Here is a 20381-nt window from a genome sequence, read left to right as displayed (position 1 = left end):
TAAACTGTGCAGATATCTGGGGAAGAGGCTCTAGGCAAAGGCCTTAAGGTGTGAGCATGCCTGATGTGTTGGAGAACAACAAGGAGACCAGTGTGGCTGGATCAGACTGATGGGGAGAGTGGTAGGAGATGAGGTCAGAGCTGAGAGACCACATCACATAGAGCTAGTGCTGCAAGATTTTTGGCTTTGATACTGGGTGAAGCTATTGGAGGATTTTGAGTAGGAGAGTGATGTGATCGGACTTAGTTCTTTCATTTTGTTTCTCTTTTATGTTTTCACTTTATTATGAACATTTTCAAACATATAGAAAAGAGTGAATAGTGTAATCCCATCACCTAGAAGTAAGTTTATTAACATGTTGGTATACTTTTTTAGAAATATTAATTTATATTACAGATATCATTTACCCCTAAATACGCTAATTGGTACTTTTTAAAAGTAAGGACTTTTTCTATATAACCATGATACCAATTTTATATCTTACTAGATTGTTATTATATAACAAACTCCGACCATATTCAGATTTCCCAAATTATCTCCCAAGTACATTTTATAACTGTTTTGTTCAAACAGTGATCCAGTCAGAGGCCATGTGTTTTATTTGTTAGGGTTCTTCAGTCTCTTAATTTAGAATAGTGTCCCCTCTCATTCCTTAATGGCATCGACTTGTTGAAGACCCCATTACCATAGAAGACTACATTATTCTTCCAAGCATTAGATTTATCTGATTGCTTTTTCATGGTTGGTTAAATTTGTTCTTTGTCCCCAGTCTGTCTTATGTACTTAGAGTTAGGTCTCAGAGCTTGACTATGTTCAGGTAAAATATTTAATTGCAAAAGACTTCACAGATTGTGCTTTATGTTTCATATCACGTAACATCTCATGCCGGTCTGACCTTTAATGTTCCAGTAAGTTGATGACAGTCTAATCCCTCCATTCAACAATGACATTTCCCCCCATTTTAATAGGAAGTTATCTGTATGTTGATACTTTGGCACCTTGTGAATGTCCAGTTTTCATTAACCTTACATTAAGTGGCTTAGAATACATGAATGATCCTTGCCTGAGTCAGTTATTTCCTTAGGTGTTCCAAATTGTTGATTTACTGATGTTATCATCTTTCCACATTTATTAGCTATCATTTCTCTGTAAAGAAGAGTTGTCCCTTATTAACTTGGGTTGCTTGGTTACATTGAAATACAGTTCCTACTGGAAAGGCAGGATGAGTGCTTCATTCCCCACCCCCCCATTAATTACTAGCTATCATAGTAAAGGTGACATGAGCAGTATGTGTGTTTGTGAGAGAGAGAGAGAGAGAGATAAGAGAGACAGAAGACATCGTGTACATGTGTATTTTGACTTAGGTTATCAAAGAATCGATATTGTTAAGGTAGCAGTGGAAGTTGATGAGCTTCTGAGTATATTTTGAAGGTAGAGCCAATAGTATTCATTGATTGATTAGATACAGAGTGTGAGAGAGTAGAGTTAGGGTTATTTCTAACCTTTTTTTTGGACTAAGCAGCAAAAAGGATGGTGTTATTATCAACTGAGATAGAGTAAATTTCAGGTGGAATGGGTTTGGTGTACTGGGGGTAGAAGTCAGGAATTTCAGTTTTGCATATGTTAAGTTTGAGATGTCTTAGATATCCAAGTGAGATGTTGAGTAAATAACTGGATGTGTAGATCTGGTAATCAGAAAGGACTGGGTTAGAAATAGAAATACAGATGTCAGAAACATGTAGGTGATATTTAAAGTTGTGATACTAAATGAAATCACCAAGAGTTGGATATAGAGAGACAAGAGAAGAGAACCAAGGGCTGAGCCTTGGCACTCCAATGTTAAAGGGCCTGGAGAAGAGGAGGAATCAGCAAATGAGATACAGAAGTAATGTATAAGGTAAGAGGAAAAAAAAAAGAGAATATAGTATCTTGGAAGCTAAATGGAAGAAGGAATGATGAACTTTGTTAAATGCCTCCGATAGGTCATTTAAGATGAGGACTAAAATTTGGTCATTGGATTTATCATCAGGGAGGGCAAAACTAGCCATTTTGGTAAAGTTGGGGTGGTGTTAAGAGAATGGGGAGAGTAGGTTGGAAATAGAGTAGACAACTCTAAAGCAGTTGTTATAAAGAGTCACAAAGGTAGCTGGCAGGGGAAGTGAGCTCAAGAGAGATTATTTTTTGAAGAGGGAGAGAGAGAACATATTTTTATGCTCATGGGAATGATTGAGTAGAAGGGAAGAAAACTGGTGATGTAGGAGAGAGTTATTGGAGTAATGTTCTTGGATAGAGAGAATGGAGTTTATGGCATAAGTAGATGGATTGACTTTAAATGGGAGCATAGAGAGTTCATCTAGAATAAGAGTTGGAAAGGTAGCAGCATATGTAGGTACAGTTGTTGGTAGGTGGATGGATGTGATGGTGAGAGTTTGTAGAAATTTTGATTGCTCCAGTTTTCTTGCCAAAATAGAAAATAAGGTCATCAGCTGAGAGAGGAGGTATTGGAGGTTAGGAGAGGTTAGTAAAGAAGGTAGGAAGTAGTTATATAGGAGAGTAGGAGAGTGAATGAATGAGAGAAATAGAGTATGTCCAGCAGGATTAAGGATTCATTTGAGGGTAGATATGTGAAATCGACATTTTGGAGGGGTTGTAGGTATTGGTAATATTAAAGTTTAGGATATGGAGTGAATGGCTCAGATGGGGTAGAGGAGAAGATCTTTGGAAGAGAGGAGTTCCAGGAGCCAAGAGGTCAGCATGATGGAAGTATCACTTACATATATATGAAAATCTCCAACAATTAAAAAAGGATAGAGTTGGATGGAATGACAGTGAATCAGAAGCTATAAGATCATTGCTAAATGAAGGGCAGTGACCCAGGAGTCCATAGGTGGCAACAGTAGGACATGAGTGAAAATGGCAGAGTAGGGAACTCCAGAGCTCTGTCCCTCCATAAAAGCAACTAATGAACTGGCAAAAACTGTCAATCAACTTTTACAGAATTCTGGAATTTAGTAAAAAACTTACAATAGTCAAGGAAAGACTGGGTGAAGAAAGAAGCTGCTGCTTTGGGGAAGAGAGCACTGTGATGTTATAAATTGCCTCACACCCAGATCGATGATGGCCCTGAAGATAGAAGTCTGCACTCCTAGTGTAGATTGCTAATGCCAGAGGACATAAAGAATTGTGGGTTGCGATCTCTCTGTTCCCTGAAGGACTTGTGCAAGGGCCTGTTTTTGTTTTGCCTGATTAGGAGCATCTCCAGAGCTGGGGTGGCTTTTGCCAAAAGGAATCTACGGCACAACTACTGGCTTTAGCAGTTTGGAGTGAGAGACAATGGTTAGACGAGCAATAGAGAGACTGAAAGCCTGGGAAAAAAGAAGGTTGATAAGGAGATAATACGGGGGAATAGCATGTACCAGGGAATTGGAACAAAAGGCCATGCTTATGCCCAGAACTGGATACCTACTCAGAAAAGGACTGAGAAGATCCTAGGCTTTTTATTCTGGCTGGCCTTCAGGCTCTGCACAAGCAGGAGGTGAAGACTTAAGACAGAATTGTAAATGACCTGGCCAAGTGTTGAAGCATGCCCAAACACAGAGCTAGTATGCAAAGACTGGGAGAGTGGTTTTTTTTCTTTTTTTTCTTTTTGGCTTCAGGCCTTTAAGAAAACTCAAAACATTAACTAACCACTCCACTGACAGAACACAGATTTCAGTGACCGCACATGACAGTAATATAGACTTTACAAAAATGTCACTAAACAAGCAAACAACAGTAACCCACAATAAGCATCAACAAACTCCAAAGATGGGGCAGAATTTGATTTTCAGAGTTGCCACATAATATTCAAAATACCCAGTTTTCAACAAGAGATAATGAGGTATGCAATGAAACATAGTATGGCTCATTCACAAGAAAAGAAAATAGAAACTATCCCTGAGCAAGCCTAGGTGATGGACTTATTAGATAATTTAAATCACCAGTCCTAAATATGCTTATGATCTATATAGGAAACCATGGGCAAAGAGCTAAAGGAGACCAGGCAGAATATCAAAAAAGGAATAGAAATTATGAACAAAGGAACCAAACATTCTGGAGTCAAAAAGTATGATAACTGAAATGAAAAATTCTCTAGTGGGTTATAACAACAGATTTGAGAAGGCTGAAGAAACAGCCAACTTGATGAGCCAATTGAGGTTATCCAGTATGAGGAGCAGAAAGAGAAAAGAATGAAGAAAAATGAACAGAGTCTAAGAGACTATAGGACACCATCCAATATCAATATGTACATTAGACTCCCAGAAGCAGAGGAGAGAGAGAAAGGGACAGGAAGTAATGTTTGAAAAAAAAAAAAAAGGTTGAAAACTTCCCAAATTTGATGAAAGATACAGATCTACACATCTAAGAAGCTCCACAAACACTAAGTGGATACACTCAAAGAGAGCCACACCAAGACACATTATACTAAGATTGTTGAAAGACAAAGAATTTTGAAAGCAAAACAGATGTGACCCATTGCATACAAAAGATCCTCAATAAGATTAACAGGTGATTTCTCTTCAGAAGGCAGTAGGATGGCATAAAGTGCTGAAAGAACAAAACTGTCAAAGAATTCTGTATCTAGTAAAACTATCCTTCAAAAATGGTAGTTTATGACATTCCAAGATAAAAGTTGGGGGAATTTGTCGCTAGTAGACCTTAAAAGAACAAGAAATGCTAAAGAGAGTCCTTTGGGCTGAAATGAAAGGACACTAGACAATAACTTGAAGCCGTATGAAGAAATAAAGAACACTGGTAAAGGTAACTACATAGGTAAATATAAAAGCCAACATTACTGTATTTTTTTGGTTTGTAGTTCCTTTTTTCTTACAAGATTTAAAAGACAAAGTAATAAAACAATAATTATAAATCTAATTGGCAAACAATGTAACAATATAAAAGGGGGAGGGATTGAGGTGTATAGGTATAGAGTTTTTGTATACTATTGAAGCTAAATTGGTATTAGTTCAAACTAGATTATTATGTTTAAAATATCACTTGCAATACCCAAGGTAACCACTAGGAAAATAACTAAAAAAATAGAAAAGGAAAGAAGGGAATCAAAAGGGTACCAAAAAAAAAACACAAAAGAAGGCACTAATGGAAGAAATGAGGAACAACAACTATATATATATATGATCTGTAGAAAACAAATAGAAAAATGGCAGAAGTCCTTCCTTGTCAGTTATTACTTTAAATGTAAATGGATTAAAATTTGTAATCAAAAGGCAGTTTGGCAGAATGTATAAAACATGATTCAACTATATGCTGTCTATAAGCAACTCACTTTTAGATCCAAAGATAGAAATATGTTCAAAGTGGAAAATCCTATGCGAATAGTATCCATGAGAGAGAGCTGGGGTGGCTATTCTAATATCAGACAAAATAGACTTTAAGACAAAAATTTTTACAATAGACAGCAAAGGACATTATATATTGATAAAAGGGTCAGCCCACGAAGAAGATAAAACAGTTATAAACACATTTGCACCAAATAGAGCCTCAAAATATACAAAGCATACATTAACAGGATTGTAAGGAGAAATAGTTTTGCAATAATTGTTGGACATTTCCATACCCCACTCTCATTAATGGATAGAACAACTAGACAAAAGGAAATAGAGGACTTGAACAGCCACTATAAACCAATTAGACTTAACAGACATATATAGAACAGTACCTAGCTAGCAACAGTAGATTACGTATTCTTCTCAAGTGTGCATGGGACGTTCTCCAGGATAGACCCTATCTTTGACCACAAAACATGTCTCAATAAATTTAAAACCTTGAAATCCTACAAAATATTTTCTTTGACCACAATGGAATGAAACTAGATCACAGCAATAGTGAGGGATAATGAGCGATTGGAAATTCAAAGCTGGGTGGGCTTTAGGGGAGGGTGGAGGGAGAATAGTCTGAAAACTATAAAAAGCAAAGATGACTCATACCCCACCTCCAGGCCTAGTAGTGTGAGGGGTTTGGGGAAAAGAGCCACCACTTGACTGGGTTACAGTGAGAGTGGTGTTCCTAGGGAGTCTTAGGCTCTGTTTGAGCAAGAAAGTGAAGGGAACAGTTAGAGGAGAAGTTCAGGATATATAGGGGGTTTTGCTGAGGATGGATTATGAATTCCAGAGGAGTCAATGGAACTTTTTCAAGAATGCAGAAAGGTGGGTTAGGACAGAACGGATTGTACAGAGCAATATGAAGATCAGAGTATGGGAGTTGATGTTTGGCCTGGGAGTCAAGGGCTTCTTGTGGTGGACTCATTGTGACAGAGATAATGGGAATAATGAGCGTGTGCCTGGTGGATTCAAGTCAGATAATAAGCTTTTGTGGGTTTGCTCTGAGACCTTGACCACCATTTGTTTTTATAGGAAAATGTTTTGTTACTAAATGACCATTTATATACATTTAGAATTAAACTCTTGTGAAATGGAAGACTTAACCTGTCTTTATTTATTTTATTTTTTAAAATTTTTATTTATTTATTTATTTATTTATTTATTTATTTATTTATTTATTTGAGAGAGAATGAGAGACAGAGAGCATGAGAGGGAGGAGGGTCAGAGGGAGAAGCAGACTCCCTGCTGAGCAGGGAGCCCGATGCCGGACTCGATCCTGGGACTCCAGGATCATGACCTGACCCGAAGGCAGTCGCTCAACCAACTGAGCCACCCAGGCGCCCGACTTAACCTGTCTTAAGAAATACAGTGAACAATGCCTTCTTTATAGGATATCCATTAGTTTGGTTAGCTTCCTGTGTTATATCCATAACACCTATTACAATTGTGGGGAACCTTACAAAGATCTTGTTTCCAGTGTTGAGTAGGAGTGGAACATAATGTATTGTCACTGTTTGCTTTTTATTTGCATTTGGCCATTTAGTAATTGCCAGTTGTCATGACTTCAGTCTTCCATTCAGCTGATCCCAAGCAGTTTAAAAATTAGAGGAAAAGTCTTGATTCAAAGATCCTTCTGTTTCTGTGAAGGGTTCACTGGAATTGGCCATTCTGTATTTTAAAATGTTGATTTATCCATGTGTAATATGTATAGACACCCGTTTTGAAGGGGGAAATCAGTTGACAAGCAGATATATTTAGCACAAAACCCAAGAAGTAAAAGAATAGGGAGAAAAGTATAAAGTAGACACAGATAGTTTAGCACTTCCAAATTTGTCACTCTTGTCTGTCTGCATCTCCATTGAGAACTACTTGAAAAAGCAAGTTAAGAAAACACACATACAAATAAAACCCAAAACTAAGTATTATGCAGTATAAAATCTCACTTATTCTATTTGATTTTCAGATTTTGTTGAAATATTAGCATGCACTGTAAAATGTGTCCATTTTTGAAACCTTTGTGTTCATCAGAAAATGTTCCAGTGTGAAAAGGGATGTTGACCTAATTATCTTTGTCCTCAGTTCAGATGTCATGTATAATCAGGAAGAGCAATGAAGCTTATTGTTGATCTAGTTATTTGATGTAATTGTTCTTGATTATTGGTAGGTAAAGGATATGATTTTAGTTTTACCTTATGCACTAAATAGAAACTTTTTTTTGTTTTTCAAGGAACCAAATGGAGAGACTCCTTCATCTTTATACAGAGTTGCAGCAGTACTTCTACAGTTTAATCTTATTGATTTAGATGATCTTTATGTACATGTAAGTCAAGTGGGCTGCTAAGAATATTTGGTTGTGCATCCCAGGGGTGGGAAGAGGAGTAGGCAGCCATATAGCACTTCAAGGTTGGTCAGGCTCTCAAGTTTTAATTTTTGAAGCCCTAATGCATTATTGCTTTGTGTTTACTTTATGAAGTAAATGAATTTAATTCTTTGACAAACTATGGAAGTTAAATACCCTCTGTCACTCTTACAGAGTTTGAGGTTGGATATGAAGTTAAAGTTTTTTTTTTTTTTTTAAGATTTTATTTATTTGCAAGAGAGAGAATGAGAGACAGAGAGCATGAGAGGGAGGAGGGTTAGAGGGAGAAGCAGACTCCCCGCCGAGCAGGGAGCCCGATGTGGGACTCGATCCCAGGACTCCAGGATCATGACCTGAGCCGAAGGCAGTCGCTTAACCAACTGAGCCACCCAGGCGCCCCGAAGTTAAAGTTTTTAATTGTCAGCAAGGTATATCTCATGGGGAGAGAGGCCAAGTTCTAACCAATGTGGTTTTAGACTTCTCTTATATGCAAATTATCAGAAATATGGGCTTACCTAGATACTTTTTCCTTCTCCCCAAAATGTTAATTTTAGGCATTCAAGATGAATGGGGCAAGTCTGTATATTTTTTAAAGGCTTTTCTTGTGTTTTTACTGGGTAGTAAATGACTAGTATTGTGCTTTTATTGTTGGATCCAGGATCTAGAAGAGTGTATATGTGATTGTGATTGATGACCTCCAGTTTAGCAACAGTTTAGCCTGTCAGTTTGAAAAAACTAGGTTTGTAGTATAGAAATTTCTGTTTTATTTGGTTGTACATTTGGACATCTATGGACTTAAAACAAACCTGTCCAAAGCTGATACCATCTTCATTGTCTTTGAAATCACTTTTTCTCTCATGTACTATGGTTACAGAGTTGAATAAAACTTAGTCTCTACCTTGGAAGCAGCCATAGTTTAGCAACGGAGAAAACATTTTTGCATTATATAGTAACTACTCTATTGGAGGTATTCACAAAGTGCTGTAGGGACTCAGAATATCTTAGATAGTGACCATGTCTGTCTGGGGGGGATTTTGGAAGACTTTTTCAAACTAGTGATGTTGAACTGAGATGTTGGTAGATGAGATGGTAATGGCCTGGCTTTAAAGGTGGGAAGTTTTGTAGGTAGAATTAACTGAGTATAAAGGCAAGAGGATTGAAGGGGCTTCATTATCGCCTTAGGGGAACATCAAGAAGCTCAGAGTGGTTGGAGCCTAGGCTAGTATGTGGGGTGATGAAGATGGAGAAGTAGATTGGGGCTAAACATTGCAGGGCCTTAAGTGCCATAGTAAGGAGTTTTAATTTTTTCTTGTTGGGAGTAGAGAGCCATTCAAGATTTAAAGTAGAAAAGTGATGTTACAAACTGAGAACATGGAAAATTGGTCAGAAAAAGGGGAATTCAAAGACAGGTATGAGTTTATAGGTAAGTATAGACTGGTAGGACAAATGGAAAGATGATAGATGATGATAGATTTATTACTGAAATGTTTAACAATAAATGCAAGCGGCCTAAGTGTTCCTGTTAAGTTGTCAAAGATTTTCAGGTGGGATTAAAAACCAGTTTATTGTTTATTTTTCACATGAGACTTCCAAAACCTAAGGACAAAGGAAGGTTGAAAGTAAAAGGGTGGGAAAAATATACCAGGGAAATTATTATTGTTAGACAAAATGGACTTTTTTGGCAAAAAATGATAGTCACTTCATAGTAAATAAAGTTGTGTTCACAGGAAGATAAAACATTTGTAACTTTATATGCACCTAATTACATATTCTCAAAATACACAAAACTAGAATTGAGAGGAACTATAAAAGAAACTTACAGGGGTGCCTGGCTGGCTCAGTTGGTAGAGTGTGCGACTCTTGATCTCCAGGATGTGCGTTTGAGTCCCACGTTGGGTGAAGAGATTACTTAAAATAATAAAAAAAAGAAGAAACTTATAGTTTATTCATTATAATGGGAGATTTTTTAGAGGCAGTTGCATTAATCTAGGTAAAAGATGAGGACCTTTGGCAGGTACATAAGTAAAGCAATAAAAATGGGTTCTCTGGCCAGTGGAGAGCAGGAAGAATGAGAAAAAGTCTTGCTTACTCCTTGCCATCAGTCCCTAGTGACTTTTCTCCTGCCCCCATTTTTGACTAATGGGATGAAGTGTACAATATGTAGTTTAATATTTTACTATGTTTCATTTTATTGTTTAGTGATTATTTACTTTGCATTAGACTTAGTTACTGAAGTAGACTATGTATTTCTGGGGGCAGGAACACTTCTTTCATAGCCTACCATAGTGCCTAGCAGAAACTACTATGGTTTGTTGGCTATATTTTTCCTTGTGTCTGGGTTTTTTTAATTTATTTTATGAAATATCTACATTAACCTTCTTCCACTCATACAAGATGGCTGTACTGGAGATATTTGGTCCTTTTTCATAATGGAGGGTTGACTATACACATATTACTTTCTCTTTTGTAATAAGCTAGAAACTAGTTTGTGACTTAAGTCATCAAATAGGTATTAGAAAATGAAAAGTGAGATGTCAAGTTGCTCATAATTTTTCTACTTGAGATTTTTCATCTAGAGGAATTAAATTTACCCCTTCATGTAATTCAGTAGCTCATGTCTCCCAAATTGGATCCATATGCAGTACTTTATTTAATTTGGAGTTTGACCTTTAAAGGGGAAATCTGTGATATTTTTAATGGAACAGTTATACATTTTCTTGGGTAATTAATACAATGGTAAGCATCACTGTTCTAGTATTGTATTAATGTAGGACCTCTAACAGAAAGAAGACATGGAACTTTGAACTGCTACCTGATTTTAAAAGGTGTACAAATTTCAGATACTTAACCCTGTTAGATTATAAGAAAATAATGGAGAGAAACTTATTTTGAAGGCAAATCATGGTCGTTAATAGGCTAGACCTTATTTACAATTTTATCAATTCAGAGTAGATAGTGTTTGCTTTTTATATGTGCAAATAGTATTAGCTGTTTTATGAAACTTTAATGAACCATTTTTAGCTTCTTCCAGCTGATAATTGCATTATGGATGAACACAAACGAGAAATTGTGGAAGCTAAGCAAATTGTTAGAAAACTTACGATGGTTGTATTGTCTTCTGAAAAAATTGATGAACGAGAGAAAGAAAAGGAAAAAGAAGAGGAGAAAGTAGAGAAGGTATATATATGGTTCCTTTTTGTAAAATTAACATTGTCTTCTGGATTTAGAATTAGGAAATATAACTTGTAATAGTTAATCAACTTATGGGAGAATAACTTATTAATTTTGATTATGGTGAAATCTGGTTTTTGGAATACCGATTTGCAAAGGTGGTTTTGTTTTTAATCTGATTGGCACCTTCCCAAAAGAGGCTGCCGTGTTTTTTCTTACATAAATTTCAAAATGTATCCTAAGTGAAGTATATATGTGCTCTGTGTATTAATGTCTCTCAAGTCCTAAGGGGATTCTCAAAGATGAATGAATTCTAGTTCCCTTTGACACAGTAAGACATTAAATAGAACTTAATTTAATTCCAGGTCTATAAACTGTCATGCTGTGTCTGCTAAATGAAAGGGCATATCCTGTTGTTTTTTTCAGTAGCTAAAAAACTTGATTGTACCTTCAGGGAAATGTCATTGCGTTTCCCATGAGTGGCAGCTGTTGACATACATTATTATGGTTATTGAGCTCAATTTTTTTAAAATGAAAAAACATTGAGATTTATTGGTGTCTGTATTCTGAGTATCTTTGCTGTAATTGTTCATTTTTAGCCACCTGACAACCAAAAACTTGGTTTGTTGGAAGCCTTGTTAAAGATTGGTGATTGGCAGCATGCGCAGAACATTATGGATCAGATGCCTCCATACTATGCAGCTTCACATAAGCTAATAGCCCTTGCAATTTGCAAGCTCATTCACATAACTATTGAGCCTCTCTACCGAAGGTATGTTACAGTATGCTTTTCTAATCATTGAGGTAGAAATAGCTTAGGACTACAGTAAAAAATGTACATATTTATCTTGTCTTCTCCAACCAAGCAAATATTTTAGTATGTTTTATTAGAAGATAAGAACTATTCACAGAGTCTATCAGTTTTATATGTATTAATCAGTGGCTTGTCTCCTAACGTCTAGACCAGGTGATGCAGAAGGTGTGCTGCAGTGTAGTTGGAAAACGGTAGGTTAGACACCTAGGTTGGGTTTGCTCCACAGAGTGAAAACTCCATTCTTCTGTTTTTGACTTTTCCTCCTCTCTCGGTGGGGGGCAGAGAATTCCTGAGGTTTTTACTTAGTGTAAATTTCCTCTGTCCCGGGTTGAGTGGCTCTGAGTGAGGACATTGCCTCTCTGCTTGCCTTATCTCTTCTGGCATATAGGCTGCTGTTCTGAAAATTGCTAGTGCAGCCTTTCTCATCACCCCTAGTTACTGTGTCGACCAGTCCTCTAGCCCTCAGCCTACTTGCAGGATACTTAGGAGCAGTATTGGCAGCAGCTCTGGCTTCAGCCCCACAGATCAGAGCCTGCCTCAAAAGCCCCAGCCTTGTGACTCGTGCATAGCTGCTGGCTGCTGCCTTTAGTGCCACCTGGGCTGTGGACCATGAAGGCTTCTTCTCAAAGAGTGACCCCTGTGACTCCACAGCGGGACACCTGCTCAGCAGGTGAGAACTCTGGGCATGCTGTCCTTTTTAGTGTGACACCTCTTTCATTATGCTGCTCACCTTCCCTACCACCACCTACCTCATACTCAGTCTAGGTAGTGGAACCCACATTGAGAAGTGTTTATTGACTTGAATCTCTGTTGTTATCCATATTTTTCTGTTTCATCTTCAAGTGTCTCTGAGGTCCATCCCTTGTTCCCCATTCCCATATCCAAATTCCTGATACTGGCCAAGTTTAACTAAAACCAAATTCATACAATGTATGTTAAATGTTACTTGAAACATGCATTTCTCTGATTTCCTTATGCAATTAATTTGAAACATTCTCTGAACTCTGATTTTTTCCAAATGAATATTGTTTTTGTCTTTTTCTACCGGCTAAATTATCTGGTATTAATTAATAAAGTTAGGCACAAGTGAAATATAGAAATCAAATTTGAGCAAGAAAAGCTTTACTTACTGATTAATATGACTGTGTTAACTTAAAATGGGGTATTGTATAGTATACATATAAATTTTGCTTCTTTTTATAGAGTTGGCGTTCCTAAAGGTGCTAAAGGTTCACCTGTTAATGCTTTGCAAAATAAGAGGGCACCAAAACAAGCAGAGAGCTTTGAAGATTTGAGGAGAGATGTCTTCAATATGTTCTGTTACCTTGGTCCTCACCTTTCGCATGATCCCATTTTATTTGCAAAAGTGGTGCGCATAGGCAAATCATTTATGAAAGAGGTTAGTAAGATTTTTTTTCCTTCTAAGCAGGAAACTAAATTTTGGAATGAAAATGTTCTATGTATATTTGTCTTATGCATATCTCTAGAAATAAAAAGAAAAGTGAACTTAATTTAAGAAAAGGTTATGTTGAGTAAGGTTTGGGGAAAGTCCATTGTGTCCTAACCACATATATGCGTGTGTGCACGTGACACACACACACACACACACAAGTCCATTGTGTCCTAACCACATATATGCGTGTGTGCGCGTGACACACACACACACACACACACGTAGAAAATTAGTCAAGTCCCCCGCATAGGAAAATGTACTTTGGACAAGTGGTTGCTTTTTGAATCCCTTTATAATTTTAGTGGTCAACTCAGCTTACTTTCCCCCTTACTTTTCTTCTACTCCGTTATTTTCTTGACTGCAATTTTGAATCATTGTGATTATTTGTATGAAGTCAGACTGTTGAGGATGCATTCTTTGCTAGTAAACTTTTTATTGAAATAAAATGTACAGAAAGTAACAAATCATAATTGTACACCTCAGTGACTTTTTCCAAACCAAACACCCATGTATCCCCTGCCCTGATCAAAAAATAGAACACTACCCCAGAGTTCCCTTGTACTCCCTTCTAGTTAATACCCTAAGGGTAACCCTTTATGCTATTAACTAAATTTTAAAATTGGCTTTGAGTTATAATTTACATACAGTAAACTTCACCAATTTGAAGTTTACAATTTGATGAGTTTTGACAAAGGTATACAGTTGTGTGTTCACCACCACAATCATGATAGAGAATATTTTCATCACCCCAGAAAGTTCCCTCTTGCCCCTTTGCCTTTAATTCTGTCCCTTCGTTGCTGGTTCCTGGCAACCACTGATAGGCTTTTTGTCACTATAGTTTTGATTTTTCTAGAACTTCATATAAATGGAATTGCATAGAATGTACTCTTTTTTGTCTGGTTTCTCTCGTGTAATGCTTTTGAGATTCATCCAAGTTGTTGCACGTGTCAGTAGTTCCTTTATTGCTGAGCAATATTAGACAGACATACCAGAGTTTATACATTCTCCAGTTGATGGGCATTGGGGTTGTTTCTAGTTGGGGGCTATTATAAATAAAGCTGCTATGAATATTCCTGTACAAGTCTTTTTTTGGGGGGGGAATATGTTTTTGTTTCCCCAGGAATGGGATTGCTGGGCCATATGGGTAAGTGTATGTTTAACTTTTTGCCAAACTGTTCCAACGTGTGTGTACCATTTTGCATTCCTGTATATGACTTCCAGTTGTTCCATATCTTCATCAGTACTTGTTATTGTCACTCTTAAATTTTAGTCATTCTAGTGGGTGTGTAGTGGTACCTATTGTGCTTTTAATTTATGTTTCCCTGATGATCGGTGATGTTGAGCATCTTTTCATGTTCTTATTTGCCATTTGTAATCATCGTATATCGAAATGTCTATTCAAATCTCTACCCATTTTAATTGGGTTGTCTTTTGTTATTATTTCTCTGATTTGCCTTTTCATTATGTTAATTGTCTTTTGAAAAGCAAAATTTTAAATTTTGATTAATTCCAATTTAGCAGTATTTTTATGGTTTCCTCTTTGTGTTCTAAGAGATCTTTGCTTAACCCAAGGTCTTGAAATAGAAAAGAATACGTAATTTTCAATTGTAAAAACAAGGCTGCCAAAAGTATCTGCAAATTGTTACAAGCACAAATACGGTTTTCTCCAGAGTTTGGTGATTGCATCTAATTTTAATTTTTGACAACAGTGACTATACAGAAAATTTATCAGCTGTTGTATATTAATCCCTTGACACCTGAAGTATTTGATTTGGCTTTTAATACCTCTTTTTTTTTTTTAAATGCTCACAAATTTACATTGTGTAAAGGTACTCTAAAGAAATCTGCTGGGCACCTGGGTGGCTCAGTCAATTAAGCGTCTGCCTTTGGCTCAGGGCATGATCCCAGGGTCCTGGGATGAAGTCCCGCATTGGGCTCCCTGCTCAGCAGGGAGTTTGCTTCCCCCTCTGCCCCTCCCCTCTGCTTGTTCTCTCTCTCACTCACTCTCTCAAATAAATAAATAAAGTCTTAAAACCACTACAGTTATCAAAATCAATAAATTAACATTGATACCATATTACTAAAAATCTGCTGAGTAGTTTATTACTATACAAATAATTTGTTATATAACATATATAAAAAGGAAGTATAATGATGTTTCATTATTTTAATTCTTATAGTCTGAAAGGGATGAGTCATGTTAGTAGTGCCTGTTCCAAGAACAAAAGGGTCATGTCTTTCCCAGTGCCTCATATTGGGAAGCATATGAAGTCAATCTGTCCCATTACTGGTGATGTTAACATAGATCACTTAGTTAAGGTAGTGCGCTACCAGGTTTCTCTAGGGTACAAATATTTTTTTCCTTTGTTGCTAATATATATCTTGTGGGGAGATACTTTTTTTGACAATGTAAATAGCCTCTTTCTCATCTTACCTTCACCCACTAATGCTGTTCTTTTTAACTGAACATCTTAATGTTCAGATCTCGTTCTGAAATTCTTTCTTTGGCTGCAAGTATTAAAAACCTGTAAGCAGGAGACCAAACATCCAAGTTGTGGAAGTCCTATACATAGACATATGCATGAGCATATGCACAAACATAGTATTGTTACCAAGATGCGCAGGTGCTAGAGCTGTCACCCTTCCCCTCTGCCATCTCCATCACAGCTCTCCTATACCTCTGTTCTATCACAGTTGTGCCTGGTGCCTGCCCCTAACTCCAGTCTCTATTTTTGCAGAGGTAGAAGGGCAGAAAGGAAGAGGAAAATGTTTATTTTGATCACAGTGTGGGAAGAAATCTGTCTTCTCTCATTGCTAAGGTTGTGGTAGGAAAAGTGAATCTTTCCAACGATCTGAGTTAGAATTTTGGTTAATTTTTTACCCATGAAAATATTTAACTGTAAAAGATCATTTGTTCTGTGTTTATAGGTTTAAAAGGCTTTTGTTGCTTAGCTAGGAATTTAACTAGGGTATGTAAGATAGTTTCTAAAGGAGGAGTTTGACTTTAGTTCCAAATAATATAATTAAATGTCTTTAACAACTCATTATAAGCTTGGGGTTGCTTGTGTATATAATTTATGCATATTTTGAAAATGTTGGTTATATACTTATACCAGCTGTCACTTAACAGAATAGTCTTCTAGCCCACAGTTATTTGTAATCATTTATCTCTGTGTATTTCTTAAATTTGAGGTATATATCAGAGGACCATCTAGTACAGTGATCTTCAAACTTTAGCATACATTAGAATCACCTGGAGCTCATCTTAAAACACATTGTTGGGTCCCATCCTCAGAATTTCTGATTCAGTAGGTCTGGGGTGGAACCTACTGAAGAGAGTTTGCATTTCTCACAAGTTACCAGGTGATGCTGATGCTACTGATTCAAAAACCAAACTTTGAGAACTGTTGTTCTAGTATATTAACCAATTTTGGTCTTTATTTCAGCCTTAAAAGAGGGGGTAGCTCTAAAGAATATTTCTATATGAATGGACAGATTTTGCTATCTTTAATTTTCTTTAATTGTAGAGCATAGCTTTAACATGCTCACCTGACATACTTAAATGGTTTTGACAGCACCTACACAACTAAAGATGAATTCCTTGGTGCTTTTTTGCATCCAGCTAATGTTAATGGATTAAGTTGTTTATGATAATGACAGTTAATATATTTTGAGCTCTTACTCTGTGCCAAGTCCTATTCTAAGTACTTCATGTGAGTCAGCTCATTTAATCTTTACCATACCTTTTATGCTTTAAGTTAAGTAAATTGTCCCAGGTCACACCATTAATATGGGGCAGGGCTGAGATTTCAATCCAGGCAATCTGGATTCAGAGGCCAAGCTCAAAATCATCATGCTTGCCTGCCTATACAAATGTAGTGTGTCTGAAGTGGAAGAAATGACAGGTTATCTAAATTTTGCAATTCTTGAAATTCCTTGCTATTTTAAATTAAATCTGTTAGTGGTATTTTGTTGTTTTGTTATTTTGTTTATCTCTACAATCTGTGTTCATCTCAATCTATGTATCTCATCTCCAAGCTTTTCTTGTTTTGTTAAGTTCATCCTTAAGACTTTTTTCTATGACTATATGTAGATACTTGTGGAGAATCTGCCTCTGTCCTTTGTGTTCTACTTTCATCCACACTGAGTTCATTTATCTTCTATATGCTTTTTTTGGCAGGGGGGCATGCTATTTATGTTTCCATTGTAGCCACAGCATTTCTTTTCATCTTAATATGTATAGCTCTGTTCACAACTTCTTTCTGATATAGTGAGAGTGAATCTTCTTACCTTTCCTACCTTATTTATGACCAGTCCTCCTCCCCCCAAGCTACAGTCTAATAATTGGGTTCTCCTTTCAATCTTTTCTGTAGTCTGTGATAAGGGAAGTGAATGAGCTCAGTGAGGCTGAGTATAGCCCTCATTTAGTACCTCTGCTTTCTCTTCTGAAATACTATTACCTATCCTCTACCATGTGGGCATGCCAGCTCCCTTGGGCTTTGACTCCCTCAGCCATCTAAGCACAGTTCCTGTGAACCACAGTAGGCTTTAGCAGCTGGTTCTTCCTTTGCCAGAGTCCTGCTGGGCTCCTGTTCACAAGAGGTTTTCCTGAGTCTGCTCACTTACCTTGCAGGTCTTATTGCCTAAAGGATTTTGTTGACTTACCTTCCTTGGTCTGTACTACTTCTGGGATTGGGTTAAGGGCAGGAGCCATACCACACTGTGTGTAGTACCAGAATTGTGTGTGTGTGTGTGTGTGTGTGTGTGTCTCCCCGTCCCCTTGAAGTTAATAGCATAGTTTCCTCTTTTCTTGCTTGGTTGGTGGTGAATTTGGAGCGTTAAAACAACAGGGCATACATTTTTCATTGCATTAGGGATAGGGGAGAGAAATTCTGCTTCACTCTGTCATCTTAATTCATTTGTCTGGGCAGGCTGTTTATATGGCTCTTTCTTATATTGGCCCTTGGTAAAAGCCAGAGTGCTTTAAATTGATTCATAGATGAAGCTTAGAGAAACCTAGAGTCAGAGGGTCAGAATATTCCTTAGATTGGGCATTGGATGATATTAGGAATAGCTAGCTGTGATAATGATATTGTGGTAATGTGGAAGAACGTCCTTTTTAGGAGATGCATACTGAATTATTTTGAGATGAAATGTCATGCCTGCTATTTTTTTGGTCAGTCAAAAGGGCAAAATGTTAATTGTTGAATCTATAAAGTAGGTATAAGAGGTGTTTATTGATAGTGAACTATCCATTCAACTTTTATGTAAACTTGAAATTTTTCATAATAAAAATTGGGGTTGCTAGGGACAGAATCTACCTTAGCCCATTGATTCCAAAGTTCTACTTTATGAACCAGTTACTTTAGAATTTTGGCTTGATGTTACTGTTTTTTTTTTGTTTTTCTTTTCAAAATTGAAGATCTACCCTGGTTGTATAGATAGAGCTCAAAGTTAATATTCCTTCTGGTTGAAGGTTACTTGTGCTTAATTTGTGGGAAGGTGGCCAGACTTTTTCCATCAAAATACTCCAAGTGTGTATGCCTAGGAGTAAGGGTGAAATTGGAGGATTTTTTTCTCTCAGTTTGGTTCAGTTTCTCAGGTCTCTTACCACATTTAGTGTGAATCTAGTTTTTAAAGTAATGGGTTTTCATGTGACATGGCCCCTAAATGCAAGCCAGTTACTTCGTTTCATGTTCACATGAATTCATGTTCCCATCTCATGTTCCCATAACAATGATTTCTTCTAATACTAGAGGGGGAAAAAACAGTCTTGTGTTGGACTCAAATGAAAGATAATGTGTCTGTGTACTTTATAGATAATTTAAGGGACTTTTAAGGGTAATTGTGAGTATATATTCATTGTATGCATTGACTTTAGAACCTAACTTGCCCACAGAGTCTTCATTTAAGGCTGTCCCCCAAACAAAGTAATTTTAAGGCATTACACATTGATTGTTAGGTTAACTGGTTTCATCAGGATGAGCTGCTAGCTACTTGCTAGTTATGTGACTTTAATCTGGTCATTTTTCTGTGCCAGAGATGAGTGGTAATAACCTTTGCCTTAGCTAGTTCCTGGGGTTGCAGTGAGAATCAAATAAGATATGTCTAAACATTAATTAGATGCTAACATTAATTAGGCATTCAGCTTTAGAGAGTTAAAGTTGTCATGAATTCTTCAGAACATAGTAAGTTACAGCTTTACTTTTGTAAGTTGTCACTACACTAACTTTTGATGATTTGTTTTAAAGTGTTAATATACTTCAATCTATCTCTGTCTTTAAATAATAGCTATTACTTTCAAGTAGCAGCTTCATTTCCCCATGAGAGCAGATTTGATTTTATATAGGAATGCCTTTAACTTCTTTACATTGTGGTGGTAATCAGATGTCCCCCCCTTCATTGTGGAAACTTATGTTATAAATTAGTAACAAATCAAAATTTTTATCAAATTAAATTTTTATTGCTGGGGCTTTGTGAGTGGACTAGTCAGGGGTAGCTGTAGACATGTCAGTTTCCAATTTTAAGTAGATACAAATTTTGCAAGAATATTTTTAAGAGAATCAGAACCTTGCATTATTCTTATTGTCCAAGAGACAGATGCTGCTCTCATTGGAGGATTTTTTTTCTCTCAGTTTGGTTCAGCTCCTCTATGTACTTTTGCTATTATAAGTCTCATACAATGAAGGGGGGGAAATCGGAGGGGGAGACGAACCATGAGAAACTATGGACTCTGAGGAACAAACTGAGGGTTCTAGAGGGGAGGGGGCTGGGGGGATGGGTTAGCCTGGTGATGGGTATTAAAGAGGGCACGTACTGAATGGAGCACTGGGTGTTATATGTAAACAATGAATCCTGGAACACTACATCAAAAACTAATGATGTATGGTGATTAACATAACATAATAAAATAAAATAAATACGTCTCATACAAAGCAAGTGAACTCTAGATTTGGAGACCAAATTTAATCTACATCATTCTTGCTATTTAATGAGCCTGAGCAGGGAAGAACTCTTAGGATGTTTATATTTGTACTTATATTGTCACCTGTAATAATTGGTTTGAACTAAGGTCACCTTAGCTATTACTGAATATCTTCATGTGACAATTCTAATCAAGATGTAGAATCATAGTTAAGGTAATAAAATTACAAATAGGATCTTAATTTTTACCATTAGCTATGCTTTTTACTTAAGAGAGAC

At 36.8% G+C, this 20381-nt stretch overlaps 1 protein-coding gene across 13 annotated transcripts in view; it reads left to right on the top strand.

Annotated features, from left to right (window-relative positions):
• Positions 1-20381, top strand: part of THOC2 (THO complex 2) — a 119788-nt gene that overhangs the window by 50366 nt on the left and 49041 nt on the right. For all 13 annotated transcript variants that reach the window (XR_004679754.1, XR_004679749.1, XR_004679747.1 and 10 more), the window contains exons 9-12: positions 7609-7701; positions 10762-10917; positions 11511-11683; positions 12929-13124. Coding sequence is in view for 9 of the 13 variants with exons in the window: in XM_035008281.1 (XP_034864172.1) it covers positions 7609-7701; positions 10762-10917; positions 11511-11683; positions 12929-13124 (618 nt within the window). In the remaining 4 variants the exon portion in view is untranslated. The remainder of the gene's footprint in view (positions 1-7608; positions 7702-10761; positions 10918-11510; positions 11684-12928; positions 13125-20381) is intronic.

This window comes from Mirounga leonina, unplaced genomic scaffold (assembly GCF_011800145.1).
Source record: "Mirounga leonina isolate KUSES-001 unplaced genomic scaffold, KU_Mleo_1.0 Mir_101664, whole genome shotgun sequence".
In the NCBI taxonomy this organism is placed as follows: Eukaryota; Metazoa; Chordata; class Mammalia; order Carnivora; family Phocidae; genus Mirounga; species Mirounga leonina.
The sequence above is the reverse complement of the archived record's forward strand: the minus strand, read 5'-3'. Positions and strand labels throughout refer to the sequence as shown.